The 15,556-nt window shown below is 35.0% G+C and overlaps 1 protein-coding gene across 1 annotated transcript in view; it reads left to right on the plus strand.

Annotated features, from left to right (window-relative positions):
- The window catches only part of LOC150093978 (ubiquitin carboxyl-terminal hydrolase 25-like), a 551,531-nt gene that overhangs the window by 247,260 nt on the left and 288,715 nt on the right, over positions 1-15,556 (plus strand). Inside the window, exon 8 of the mRNA XM_090413163.1 lies at positions 1,732-1,832. Coding sequence (XP_090269289.1) covers positions 1,732-1,832 — 101 coding nt within the window. The remainder of the gene's footprint in view (positions 1-1,731; positions 1,833-15,556) is intronic.

A 15,556-nucleotide genomic window follows, 5' to 3' on the forward strand; every position in this document is an offset into this window, starting at 1 on the left:
TGGTTTCCTCATCCCAGCAAGACAGTAAGAGACACTCTTAGTGAGTATTTAGTTTTTTGTAGTATTAATGTTAGTTTCTGTAATATTTATTCCGTTCTTGAACTACTAATGCTGTCCCTTTATCAGCCTTAATGACAACAAAATTAGTGTTTCTCTTTAGAGAGAAAGAGTCTTCATTTGTGATTAAGATTGTAAATAATTTGTGTGATTTGAAAACAAAGGAGGCTTACCATATTTGAGGAAACATCATGTAATGCTTTATCTACTGCATAAAAAATTTTTATTATAGGAACATCAGATAATTGATGATGGTTAACAAGAGGATTGAATTTTTTCCCCATTTAGTGGAAAGGATCTTGTCAGCATCCTCTTTATTTAATGTACCTGTGAAATGGCTTGAAAATGTTCTATGTTCTGGAGCTTGGTTTCCAGATTATCTAACATTTTGTCCACCAACAGTACCAAGATACTGTCAATTTATACTCTTTCATGGTTAAATTCACATAAAAATATAAACAGAAATAAACTTTGTCTCACACTGGATGATGAAAATTGTCACATCTGACAAACATCCTTGCCACAGTGAGATTCGAACTCATGCATATTGGTTGCAGAGAGTGGAGATAGTATTCACTGTCTCCACTCAAATGAGGAAATTGTGGACTAGTTCTGTTGTTGATGGATGAATTTAAAAAAAAAAAAAAAAAGAAAATGTATCAAACATTTCAGGAGTATTGAATTCAGTAAGAAGTAGATTTTTGAAATGGCATTTTACTAGTTAAACCATCCAGTTGACATTATGTTCAGATATGAAGTCATTCTGCATTTTAATAGTATTGTTAGCTGACAAAAATCTGTTCTTTGGCTGACAAGAATTTTTTCTTGGTAACAAGCCACTTGCAAAATTATCCAAAAGCATCTTAAAAAATTCTTAGTGTCACAGTTTGTAGAACCATGAACTACCATATATATATATATATAAAATGATAAGCCTTTTTATGTCACATTTGTATGTGACGTTTTTTGCTGAGTTTTGAAACTCAGGGGCTACCTTGAGTGTCGTCTTCAAAATTCGATCATCAGAATTCAAGGAGAACCGGCCTACCAGTCTGGAACTCAGCGGGTTGTGCGCCGTAGGTGCCGAGGGGGGGCCTAGGCGCCCCTACTGTAAATATAATAAATGAAATGTTATCCATATCTTATGATTTTCCTGTCACATCATAAACGAGTTTCTTCCTTCATCAAGATGGAGTACCACCTCACTGTTTGGTATGTGAATAGTAACTAGTTAATTGAAACATTGCCTAATCAAAGGAATTGTAAAAGAAATCCTGTTAAATGGCCTCATATCCTTAACTTTTCCTGTGAATATTTCAATAATTACAGGACAGGAACATTTAAGATTGCAACAAAATTTATGCTATTTCATAGAATATGCAACATTGCATACACACTCAGTGTTAACTTGTATGTGCAGTGTGAAGATCTTAATTTAAAGTATTTTTATTACTTTTTGATGATTGTAGAATTCTGGATAGTCTGAATATCTTGGTCATAATGTTAATTTTACATCAGATTTTGAAAAAAGAAGCCTGCTATTTTTTGATACACACCCATCTTAATTTCTACTTTTTTTTGTGTGAATTAGAAGCCTGATCTTCTAAAAATTGGTGGTCAAACATGGCAGCATATATTTTCACCAAAATAATATAATTTGAATGTTTCTTTCAGGATGTCAGTGAATTTAGTCATAAATTGTTGGAATGGTTAGAAGAAGCATTCAAACTAGATTCTTCACATCATCTTCGTCCCTCTCGCCTTCTGAAAGAAGAGTAAGTTACATATAGTTCATTGTTAATCTACAGAGTAGATGTTTTAGCTTGAAAACTAAAAAAATTACTTTTCTAATATTACACATATCATTTCTCATTTGCTATTATGCACGCTGACTTGTTGTTACTGAATGACTTGGATTTTATAAACGTAATTAAATCGCCCTCAAAATAGTCCTTACACTGTGATTATAGCATCTCCAAAAGAAACACATGCATGCGCGCACACACACACACCATCAGCTTTAGCTTGCCATCAGATTTCTGTGTACTTTAAAGAGATACAGAATACTACAGTAATACCACATCATTAAATTTACATTAGTCCTAGCTTGCTATTAAGAAGTTTTTTCCAGATTAATCTGTTATTTGTCAGTACTCTAATATTTTCAGATCTCATATTTTTATTTTCTTAGGCACTAATAACTGCATCAGATAAATCTCACCTGTTCTTCAGTTGATGCCTGTTTTTTAAATGCACACCAAACATGTTACATCAATAATTCAGTTTTGTTAACAAGCCATGAAGGCACAACATTTCTTGTATATCCTTCAGTTATAACTACAGACTTGCAATTCAGTAGGCTGTGTCAAACATGTAGAAATTCCTCTACATAGATATCACCTAATTAGGTGCTATCTATGTTGAGGGAGGAAAAAATCAAGTATTAATTAGATCTTAAGATGACTGTTAACTTAAGATGACTTCCAAATCTATGGCAAATTTATATAGTCATAGTTATTGAGGGTTGGAGTATGTTTCAAAGCTTCTGTTGATCGAAGAAAATTGCCCTGACTTATAACAACTTTTGTTGTTTTTTTTTTCAATTGAGCCTGTGTGCAGGGGTATCCAAGGCATGGTCTGCTAGATCCACCTTGCCATAGCGATAGTGCCAGATGTATTTTTTATGTTCACTGAGGCAGATGTCCACAGTTCTTCCTGTCTGTCCATGGTAGGCTCAATCAGATGAACAGGGTACTTCATAGACTCCTGGATATGATAAAGAAGAGATTCTGTCCTTGGGTGAATGAACTGATGAGAGTTGCCATTTTGACATACGGTTTTAATGTGGTGCATAGCTGATATTTCTGTACGTGGAATGTAAAAATGTATGGGATGGTAACAATTTTGCTGTAGTCTTCTGTGATAGACAGTGGGGGGGGGGGATTTCTGGGGAGCATTTAGTATTTTGTCTATCTTATGGGGATTATAGCCATTGGCTAAGAAGTTGTGACGTAAGTGCGTAAGTTCAGCAGTGAGAGCATTGTCGTTGGAACAAATTGCTCAAGCTCTGTGGGTTAGTGTTTTTAGGATACCATACTGTTGAGATGGGTGATGGCGTGATTGTTTATGCAAAAATCTCCCTGTATGTGTGGGTTTTCTATAAACCAAAAATTATAAGAAACCATTTGGAAATGCATCCAGGAAGAGGAGACAGTCATTAACTATCAGTTCCATTGTAAAGTGAATTTTTTGGTGTTGGCTATTTAACTGCACTAAGAATGTATCCAATGTGTCTGGGCCATGTGGCCAAATATCCAGCAGCATAGCCAAAGCACTGCTTTGAGAGTGGCTATGTTGATAGCTAGCTTTTCCAGGTGTTCTGTGTAGAAGTTAGCTAAGGGGGAGCCCATTGCTATCCCATCTAATTGTATATTTTCTCTTTCCATGTAAAATAACCTGATTTGTTAGTAAATCCCAGTTCAGTATCAGCCTTTGTTCATACAGAATATAGAATCAACTCACATCAGAAAAGCAAAATCTTCTCTTCATGCGAGAATTGCGAAAACTGTTTTCTTTAATGGTAGGAACAAAGAGGAAATATGTCGATCCATCTCAAGCTCTGGAAGAATTAAGAGAAGCATTTCCAGATCGCAGTGGTACTGATAGCCAACAGGTATTGTTAGGAATGAAGTAAATGGTCTTTGCATCAAATATAAAATACAGGTAACCCTCGTATAATGCAGATGTTAGGTTCCATAGAAATGCCGCATTATATAAATCATATTATGCGAAACTCAGATCACATAGAAAAAGTAGGGTTATGTTCTGAAATCATTTTTTTTAGATTATATAAACAATGACATATCCAACAAAAATATATTTTTTATTTAATTCATGTAAGTTAAGAAACCATATAAACTATGAAATAAATACATAGTATTTATAAAAAAAATATAAATTGTATGTAAACTTCATTGTACTTATGCACATTTCGTATATGCTCTTTATTTACGAGTGGCCAGACATCGTCATCACTCGAAATCTCTTGGACATCATCAGTATAATTCTCATTGCATACTTCGGCCAGTTTAGTTATCAAGAAGTCAGTAATAAGACCTTGCTTACCACTATGCTGCAATTTTTTATTAAGTTTGTAATATGGAACTAAATAAATATCCAATTGTCTCGTGAATTTTCCTGAGCACTCCATTGAGAGATCATTATAAAATAACTTTCTTGCCAAGTTCAATCCTTCTGCTAATTTCTTTAAACTGAATTCTTTAATGGATTCATCGCAATCAGAATCTTCGGCAGAACTTTCCCCGCCATTTGGTTCAACGTCATCTATTAATTGTACCAGTTCCTCCTCATTTAAATCTATTTCCCCATCAATTAATTCACTAATTTTGTTTTCAACCATATCGCAAAAGCGCTCTAAGTGGCCATCATTATAAAAATAATTTTTTTTACATATTGTATGTAATTTTATTGATTTTATTTAACATCCGCACGATTAGCCTAGTGGTTGTACACTTGTCAACCATATGTCTGGGGGAAGGAGTGTCTTAGGTTCGATTCCCATCAGTGATGTGAGGAGCTGAAGGATCTTCCTCAGCCATAGTCAAGTTAGCCGGTCTTGGGCGTGGACAGTAGGGTTTTTCATCCCACAAAGCAGGGAAACTGGCCTTGAGAACTCAACACTATGGACATAGGATACACTGGGGCATAGGGCTGACCACCTTATCCTGTGAACGGTTTGAGGTCCAATGATTAATTAACCCTCAACACCACAAGGTAAAAGAGGGAAAAAGTAAGATAGATGAGATGTAAAATATCCTGCATATACTGTGAATTTAAAAAGTTCAAATATGTCAGGGGGAAAGTGTGACTTTAGTAAATCAAGGGTTTCAATTAACGGTACATTTGTGAATAGTGAGTTGAACCATTATATCTGAACTTTTTAAAGTATGGTTTTCTAAAATGCTTTTTAGGTAGGCAGAATTTTGTGTTGTACGTTACAATTATACCAGATTGTTGTTGTTTCGCATACTGACAAACTGTTTTTGTGCTCTGAAGATGTGGGATGGAATACCAGCGAAATATCAGCAATAAGTTAAAAAATAGTTATTTTCTTATCAGTCTGTGTTCTCATCTATTCCATTAAAATTAATCAACAATCAGTAGGCTGTATGCGTTGCTCTGCATAATATATCATTTACACCATATTATAACATTTTGAACTGCTTTTTCTTGGTGTTTTGTTGTACTAGCATACAATCCATACCTTATATTTGATTTAACATCGAAATATCATCCTGTATATCTTTTGATTCTGTCAATTTGTAGCTTACATATGAGGGGTTTTTACGATATGCAGATTTAGTGTTTTTGAGCAGTTTTTCCCTTGCATCAGTATTATAAACTTTGTTAAAATGAACATTGCTTAAATAGAGATCATTAATTATATTCATTGTTGGCTAAGTGGATAACATTTTTGCTCTGCAGTCAACTGAGTTCAAATCCCATTTCAGACATGGATGTTTGCAGTGAAGTTCAACACCTCGGATACTATTACATTGCTTTTTTTTCAAGCTACTTCAAGTGGTGGTGTTATCTGAAGCAGCTTAAAAAAAGTTTCAGGTCTGGTTTCTAGAGAAGGTGTCTTGGATCACCTAATCCCTTAGCTTGCCCATGGAGGTAGCATACAAGTTTACAATGTTGCATTGGTGGGATTCACAAAAAAAAAAAAAAAAAAAAACACACATATATATATATATATATAATTATATACAATAAAATTATTATTAAAAATAATAACAATAACGTAATAAAATTATCTAATATATAAGGAGCCTGTGTAGTTCAGTGGAAGTGGTGCTTGCACTCCATGGCGCGTGACCTCATGAAGAAAGACTTTGGTTCAAATCTAGTCATCAACTAGAGGAACATTATCTAAGTCTTTTTCCAATTGAGGTAATCGATCTCTGGCACGGGCAAACAGGATTTTTCTCTTGGAAACTCTGGTTTTTTGTCCCGTAAACTCAATAAAAATTGACCATAAAACTCGCATTATTTTCAGACATTACAAATATTGTGTTAGCAACCACGAGATAGTGGCACTTGTTAGCTGTCTCTTCACTGTGTGCCGATTAAAGTAGTGATAGCCTTGGGCCAGCTATCTCTGATTGGCTACCAGTGGAGATTGAACTGCCCACTCAGTCTCCAAAACTTAGATAGGGGCTAAAACGGCCTCGCATGCTCTCTATATGGGAATGAAAAAGGTGTTAACTTAGCTGATTATCTGATATATATATATATACACACCCATCATTTGATTTTGTTTTAAAATAAAAATCTAATTTTGGTAAAATAGGGAATTATTTGAGCTAAACCCAGTTCTTCACAAATTTTTGCTTCTGTGATTATTCTTAAATAACTTGTGCCTTTTCTCAAATAACTTTACATAAGTCTTTCCTGAAATGCTTACTGGTGAAAATTTTCTATAATGCTCATATTGTTTAATCTCTCTCTCTCTCTCTCTCTCTCTATCTCTCTCTGTGTGTAACAAACAAACAATAGCACGTTAGATAGAACAACTTGAAAAATACAACGTTTTTGTGTCAATTATGTATTGCATTTTTTGCCTGTAATTCTCAGTTTTTTGTAACTTTAATTTTTATTACTGTGTTCTACCTTTAGTGGATACCTGAAGAAGGCTGTAAAAGGCTGAAACTAGTTGTATCATTTTTATTAAAACTTCATATTTTATCTCGGTTTAAGTCATTAAATATTTATTCTTTAAAATGTACTATTACAACTGAGTAGAAGCTCAGGAACACATACACACACATATTTATTTATTTATTTATCATTATCGATTGGTACATTGAGAACTCTGTCCATCTGAGATTTTGCCATCTGAGCAAAACTTCTGAATTATGCAGCAAACCACTGTAAAATTTTTATCACCATATTTTGGTATCATGTCCCATCTTTCCAGATATTTTTCAACCATTTTTCTATTACTTTCTATTTCATTTAATTACTTTTTTTATCACTTTTTAATCTTTATTAATTTTTTTCTTTTCCTTCAATTTCTTAGGTTTATTAATAGCTTCTAAAAGATTACATCTTTGTGATAGTTATCTTCCATTCCCCCTTCTATGTGAGGCACCTATTCATGGTGGAGGGGACCTCCCAGTAATGGGTGCTTGCCCTTTTCCTTTACTTTTCTTCATGTATTCTTCGCTCTAATTCTCCTGAGTCTTTTTTATTATCTTATCTTCCAGACTACCATCACTGGGATCCAATGCCTTGCCACTATGTTTGCTGTGTAGTGCAACCCATGGACATTACAAATATTGTGTTAGCAACCACGAGATAGTGGCACTTGTTAGCTCCAGAAAGGGAGATCCTGGTAGTCTTGCACTACTTGGGCCAATGCTTTGGCAAGACTGGCAGCCCTGGATGGCTCAGACAGGATAAATTGGCTAATGAACTTGCCTGCACGGTTTAAGTGTGCTGCAGTAAGTCCTCTTCTCCGTGGTCCATGGACAGGAACCAACTTGATGTGGTGCTCATATAGCATCCCACTCCCAAGCGCAGTCATTGCTTGCTGGTGAGTGGGCATCCATGTGTGGCTCTGTGGTGGGTGGAGAGCTCATACACTGAACAAAAAGCTACTCATGCATGAATTCCTCATCCACAGTTGTTTCAGGAGGCCTCTAACAAAGTCCCAACCAAGTAAAGATACCATTGATACACTTGCTAACAGAAGCAAGAAACAAAAGATGCAATGCCAGTATAAATGTACAAATTTTTCTAATCATCCATGCAACGGGTGAAAAATCAATAGGGAAAATGTCACCCTTCTTTCTTCATAAGGGTTTAGAAGGACTGGCAGCCAAAATAGTTAAGAAACTATTAGATATATGAAGAGCCAAAGGCTTCAATTCGGCGACATATGACTTGTTTAAGTTGAGGGATATTACATCCCATATCGTTTCTTAGCCGAATAAGAAACTCAAAGAGTTTCATGCCGAATATAGTAGAAACTATATAAAGTTTGGCGATTCCAAGCATAAGCAAATACCTGGATACTGCAGCAACTGACCCTGAAGGTAGTGCAAGCTGAGGCAACTCATGTCTAAGGTGGAGCAAGCTCCGATCACTATTCTTGATATTTAGGGTCAGTTGCTGCAGTATCCAGGTATTTGCTTACGCTTGGAATCGCCAAACTTTATATAGTTTCTACTATATTCGGCATGAAACTCTTTGAGTTTCTTATTCGGCTAAGAAACGATATGGGATGTAATATCCCTTAACTTAAACAAGTTAAGAAACTTTGTTCTGGTGATATCCTTGTAAAAACATTGTGTCAACAACATTCCAAAAAACTACTCAGAGCAATATCAATGGGTGGAATACCAGTGAATACCCAGCTCTGCCACCTGTGCCTGATGTGCTAGTAAAGAGCATGATTCATGTTGGAGGTTTAATGGAATATTATCAGCACTGAGAAAGCATTAAAACTAATTTTAATACTTCCAGTATTTCATCTCCATCACAGAGACATCTTCAGAGATTACAAAAAAACTTTTTGTAACAACACACACACAAATATAATACAATAGTGAGTGAAAATAAAGTCCTATCTTGGTAGTGAATCCTTTATGGGCATTTGCAGGTGGCCTAGGATGTAAAGAGAGATCTCTGATAATTAATATTTCCCAAATTTTGGGAAGTTTAATGCAACCATATTTGTTTAACACGTTCGCTGCCAACTATGAGTATACTCGTAGCTGGTATATGAGCCCTCACAAGCCAATTACGAATATACTCGTATGTCGATTACCGACCTCCTATGCCAAACACGAGTTAACCCGCAGTATAAGTACCTTAATTTGGACCCTTGGCTTGTGAGTAAATCGGAGAGCATGCCTCTGAGCTTGGTAGAAGGAAAATAATTTCAACAAAAGTATAGTATATTATATATGAGCCTCACAAGCCAACTATGAATATACTCGTATGTCGATTACCGACCTCCTATGCCAAGCACGAGTTAACCCATAGTATAACCCGTAATTTGTAAATCAAATTACGAATAGTGCACTTTAAAACAATTTTCCACACACAATGGTGTGTTTTCCTGGCACACAGGACAATAATAAGGTGTTTCCCGTCGTTTATTTATTTTTATTTTAGTTTATTCACTACGAGATTACTCATAGTTGGCGTATGAAACAAAATTCTGTCTGATAAGCCGGCTGCGAGATTACTCGTACCGACCTTGAAGAAGTGAAAGTGCTTGGCGTGCGGTAACAAACTATGCCCGAGGAGCGTGGCAGTGAATGTGTTAAATTAGGTTGATTCCTGAGTGCAGATGCAGGTTCAAAGAACAGTCTTTCTTTTTTTTCCAGGAGATCCTGTGGGTTGTACCCAAAACATGGTCTGCAAGGCCAGACTGACCATAATCGTGATTGCAGATGTATGACTTGTGTTCTTCTAACCGGATGGTTGCTGATCTGCCTGTCTGTCCGAAGTAAGCCAGTTTACAGGCACAAGGTACTCTATATACTCCAGGCACTGAGAGAGGAGGCAGCTGGTCTTTGGTGGAACAGATAAGGGTAGCAAGTTTACGGTGGGACTTAAAAGCTGTATGGAGGTTGTACTTTTTTAATGATCTGGCTCTTTTTTCTGATGTACCATGGATGTAAGGTATGGTGATGGCATTTCTGAAGTCCTTCTGAAAAGATGGTCTGGGAATGGGGAAGGACTTGATTAATTTTTTAATTCTGTAGTCACTGTAGCCATTGGAAAGGAAGATGCTGCGTATGTGTTTGAGTTCAGTTGAAACAGCAGTTTCACTGGAACAAAGATTGTGGGCTCTACAGAGAAAGAAAGGTTTCTTTCTCTGTAGAGCCTACAGAGAAAGAAACTTCTATATAGAAAACCTACTCATACATGCAGATACATTCACAAACTCTCCCCCACCCCCTCAGCAAGGGGGTGGGGGAGAGTATATAGAGTACCTTGTGCCTGTAAACTGGCTTACTTCAGACAGACAGGCAGATCAGCAACCATCCGGTTAGAAGAACACAAGTCATACATCTCAATCGCGATTATGGTCAATCTGGCCTTGCAGACCATGTTTTGGATACAACCCACAGGATCTCCTGAAAAAAAAACAACATGCTCCACCATAGTAAATTCAAAAAAGAAAGACTATTCTTTGCATCTGTACTCAAGAATCAACCTAATTTAAACAAATACAGTTGCATTAAACTTCCCAAAATTTGGGAAATATTAATTATCAGAGATCCCTCTTTACATCCTAGGCCACCTGCAAATGCCCATAGAGGGCGCCACCTAGATAGAACTTTAGTTTCACTCACTATTGTATTGTATTTGTGTGTGTGTTTTGTTACAAAAAGTTTTTTGTAATCCTTGAAAATGTTTCTGTGACGGAGATGAAATATTGGAAGTATTAAAATTAGTTTTAATGCTTTCTCAGTGCTGATAATATTCCATTCAACCTCCAACATGAATTCTTCACAGCACTTATGCCTCAACACAGATAAAGAGCATGATAACAGATGTTGCTCTGCAAACTGACAAATGAATTGCATGAGATTGAACATGAAATTAAGCAATGGGAGTGTCATTTTACATATTCTTATTTACTGAGGGCTGATGACTCGCGTGAGAAATGCAATACTTCTCTCACCATTAATCATATTCTGGTAGTGCTGGCACTTCACATGAGAGAGGAATGACATTTTTATTTATCTTGCTGAAACCTATACACTTGGGCAGATGTTATCAGAGTTGGACAAATTGCATGATGCTTTTAAATTTTTACAAAAATTAATTTATTCAAACACATTTTATTATAAAGTTGTTTATATGTAGATACTAAACCATGTTCATACATTTTATTTACTCATTTCTTTTATAACTATTTACTAATACCTTGTTTTTATATTATATATATTATATCAGAGACATATTCAGGATGTGCTTGGTGTGCAGTTGACACCCACGGATGCAATTTTACCAATATCATACTTTTGCATTTATTTCTGTTAAAAACTTGCCTAATTGTTTCCTGGCTTCATGTGATTCTGAAAAGTAAACATAATATACTAATGTTTCATAAAAAGGACACTTTTCGACACATAAATATCGCATCGCATTTGCTTTGATAGTGTGCGGTCACAAATTGAGACACCCTTGATTCTTTTGAACAGATGGACGGGGGCACAGCAGGTCAAATTCTTAGCATTCCATTGGTTTTAAACCACCCAGAAGGCGAGGCAGGGTGTGCGTTGAGACAGTACCACCTAGACATCAATGGTTGTGATTGGTTATTGTGTCACCCAATCCAATTAAATGTAATTTTTCGTGATTTACTAATTTTTGTTTTCTGAGTTTCATCTGTTTTTCGTGCACAAAGTGTGAACTGAATGTGTTTATGACACCGATATGGACAAGTAATTTTCTATAAATAATTTATAACTTTTTTTGCCCATATTACTGGCAGAGTTTGTGGATTGTATGATAGTTGAAGGAGATTGGAACTAGTGTATAAATAAGTACAATGAGTTATTTCAGCATTTCTTTGGTTCAATCCGGAAAAATATTATTTCCAAAGTGATTACTTTTTCTGATTTTTGCGTGTATTATATAGCTGTATTTAAAAATTGTATCAGAATTATTCAAATTATCCGTGTCTCACTCTAGGATTTGCTTATGATAATCTAATCTCACCACGGAGCATAAACCCTTTGTGCTTCTCACATAAATGGCACATGTGAAGCATAGCTATTGTTCATTTGACTTTTATGTTTTCTAAATTTAAAATTATATTAATTGATAAATTAAAGTATTCAAAGTTATCCTACAATTAATTGCATTCGACAAATTAAGATGAGTACTGATGTGTGATGCACTCTTAAAACTTTCATACATCAATTAAAATGCAATCATATGGTCAAATTGATGTGAATATTATAGCATGGGTTGCTTAAGCCACACAATAGTACACCCAACCTAAACGGGAACACAACTCCACTGATATATATATAAATAAATACATATATTTTTATGTTGATCCCACACATGAAAGGTCACAAGACCTATAACACTACAGTGCCATGCATGGGCAAGTTATGAAGGAGAAAAATGTAGCCTGTTGATATGTTTCTTAAAGAGTGGAAGGTTGTACTCAGTGGGAAAAACAGTATGGGGGAGATTGCTCCAAAGAATAGAGGCGAATGGAATGAAGGAAGCTGATGAGAAGTTAGTTCGGTGTGTTTGAAGTGGGATAGTACATTGATGTTAGCCAGTGGCTGCTCTAGTTCTTTTGTGGTTCGATGAAAGTGGAGAATGGTAATGTAACATTTTATGGTTGTAGACTGTGTCATTGTAAATTTTTTCTTCCTGATTGTCTTGTATCTTCAACCGTGTCATTATTAACTTTATACACACTCCCAGCACCTTATGTTACTTTAGTAACATAAAGTGCTGGGAGTAACATAGTAACTTAAAGTTACTATGTTAATAAATTAAGTTTAGTAACATAGCTAACTCTATGTTGCTCTACTCTTAATTTAACTTTAATCTGCTTAAGATATATCTCACTGTTAATCCTACTAAATCTTATTCCCTGTTCCCACTGCTAGTAAAGAGACTTTAAGTTTACTTTAAGCCTGTCTATGATATACAGGTTACCAATTCTCACATTAGTCAATTAGAAAAATTCATTTGATTAACAACTGCATTATAAAAGAAATTTAAGTAGTTTGAGAATTAAGGTAAGGAACACAGGCAAGATCATAGTTAATATACATCATTTCTTCTAGCAAGTCGTGGTGATTCTCAATCTATAGTGCACACAGGTTCGCTAGTTTTTTAAAGATAGTGCATTTAGAGGTGCAGAAAAACCACCATGCTTCACCATAGTAAATTCAAAAAAAGAAAGACTGTTTTTAGGATCTGTGGCAGCACTCAGAAATCAACTGAATTTAAATAAATACGGTTGCATAAAACTTCCCAAAACTTGGGAAACATTAATTATCAGTCGTCCCACTTTGCATCCTAGGCCACCTACAAAGAGGGTGCACCACTTAGATTGGGCTTTAGAGTCACCCATGTGTTTCACTTAGTATTGTGTTGTATTGAGTGTGTGATACAAGAGTTATTTGTAATCCCCGAAGATGTCTCATTGACTGAGACAAAATATTGGAAGCATTAAAATTAGTTTTTAATCCTTTCCTAGTGCTGTAAATATTCCATTAAACCTCCAACATGAGGTTAGTTTATTGCATTTCATTCTTACAAAGCCAGTTGGGGAATTGTTGATAATTTTTTTATCTATGTTTCTAGCTGTTGTGTAAGCTGAATTGTTATCTTATTATACTGTAGTTTGTTTTGGCCATCATATCTAAAAATAATAGTAATTGAAGATTAGTTATTATATATATAGTAATATATATAATAGTAATTTATCACGTTTTTAATCATTAAAAATTATGTATGGCAGAGGTATATTTTTTGAAAAGCAGAGGCATTTTATCTTCTTTGCTAATTTATCTTCTTATAACTGTTCATTTATTTATTAATACCCTGTGACTGCCTTAACCTCTTTCATGGCACAGTATGACCCTTGCTGTCCTTACATCATAAAACCACAAATCAGTCAAGCAATCAATCTTCCATATTCTTTCCAAAACGTTTTTGGCTTTTTAGCTACTTTTCCTTATAACTTGAACTTTCTTACAATGTTTTCTGTATTCTCTGTGAGCATATGCTGAATTACTATCCAAGAACTTTGTGATTTCTTTTTTATCCCCTTCTCAGGAATTGTATCTCAAATTTTGTGGGCATCCCTTCATGCTTGCAATTGATTCCTCTGGTAATAATTCTAGAATAGTAATTCCTATCACAAAGCACAGATTGTTTTGAAATAGCTTCATGAACATGAGGTAACTACTTGTGTTTCACTGGGCTGTCACTGAATCCAAACTCATTTAAGCAGTTGGGAATGATGATAGAATGGGCTGTTCAGAGAAATCTGGTATCTGAAGCTATTGCACAATGCATTTGATTCTGCCAGCATCAGTACACCTCTGGTGCCTCATTGAATCCATGCCCTAGCAAATTGAGACTATCCTGAGAATTAAAGATATGCTGCTAGTTACTGAGTAGGTGTTTCCTAATAAATTTCCATTCAGTCTTTATTATGCTTATTTTGAATGACATAATTGCTATCTTTTAATAGCTGTAGTTTGGTTTGGTCATCATATCTAAAAATAATAGTAATTGAAGATTAGCAATTATATATATTGTAATAAATAAATAAATATATATATATATATATATATAATAGAAACAATTTTTTAGCTTTGAAAAAATCAAACTCGGAAAAAATTTCATTTGCTTTAAGTAACAAGTTTATTCTGCTCAGGATTAAGTCTCTGTTTCTATCATTATCGTCACTTCTGGTGTATAACCCATGAAGTGTACTAGATGTCATAACAGTCTTAACACAATTTAGACTTCATAACTAGTTAGCAATCAGTGCTTTTTTATTATTTGTCTGGTTGCTGATTTAAGTATCTCTTATATTTCAGTCTTCTAAAATGCTCATAACTCACCTACAGCATGGATTAAGAGTCACACTATATGAAAACTATAGTTGAGAATCAGACTTTTCAGGCATCCAATAAGTAGGGGTTTGATCTCACAGTGGATGCTGAAATTCATCAGCTCTCTCTCTGAAAACATTCACAAGCATCAATTTCCACAGTGGGATTTAAATTCCACAAATTATTGGAAAGTGGAGATGCTATCCTCTTGCCAAATGTTGGCAAATTAGATCCCTTTCCAGCCATTTCAGTTTGCGAATGGGTGTGTTTCTAATGTTGAAAATCTTGAGTTCAGTATCAGATTTTTTAAATGTCGGTTATTCTATATTAGTACTTCAGATGAGCTCTGCTTATACATTTTGAAATATTAATAATGCAAATTCAATTTTAATATCTTTTTAATTTAATTCTCTCAAGGCCATTCACTCCTCTAATTGTCCTCTGTCTTTATTGCATGGTCACCAATCAGTTCTTATTTTTCTCTTTGTAACAAAGCTTTTCTGCATGCATTAGTTTTTTTTTCTTGCCAAGCTACTTGACATTTTTCCAAGTATGATTTGTATGTTTGCATCTGCAGCTTACTTACCTTGTTTTGTGTGTCATGAGTTTACCATGCTAGTTTATGTGCATTTTTATGTTGGAATATGATGTTAGCAATGCCAACAATGCCCCATGATGAAATCTGTAAATATTAGTTCTTCCCTTTTTCAGATTTTCCAGAAAAATTTCAATGTCTGAGATTAATTTCCTTTTCTGTCATTTAGGTCTCAAACAAGATTTAACTATTTTTTTTTTCTTTTGTCAACTGTTCTTTACTACTTTTCTACAAGAACCTTTCATGAGACCATCAG

The sequence above is a fragment of the Typopeltis vanoorti genome, chromosome 23, assembly GCF_054136105.1.
Source record: "Typopeltis vanoorti isolate ZY-2024b chromosome 23, IOZ_Tvanoo_1.0, whole genome shotgun sequence".
Classification (NCBI taxonomy): Eukaryota; Metazoa; Arthropoda; class Arachnida; order Uropygi; family Thelyphonidae; genus Typopeltis; species Typopeltis vanoorti.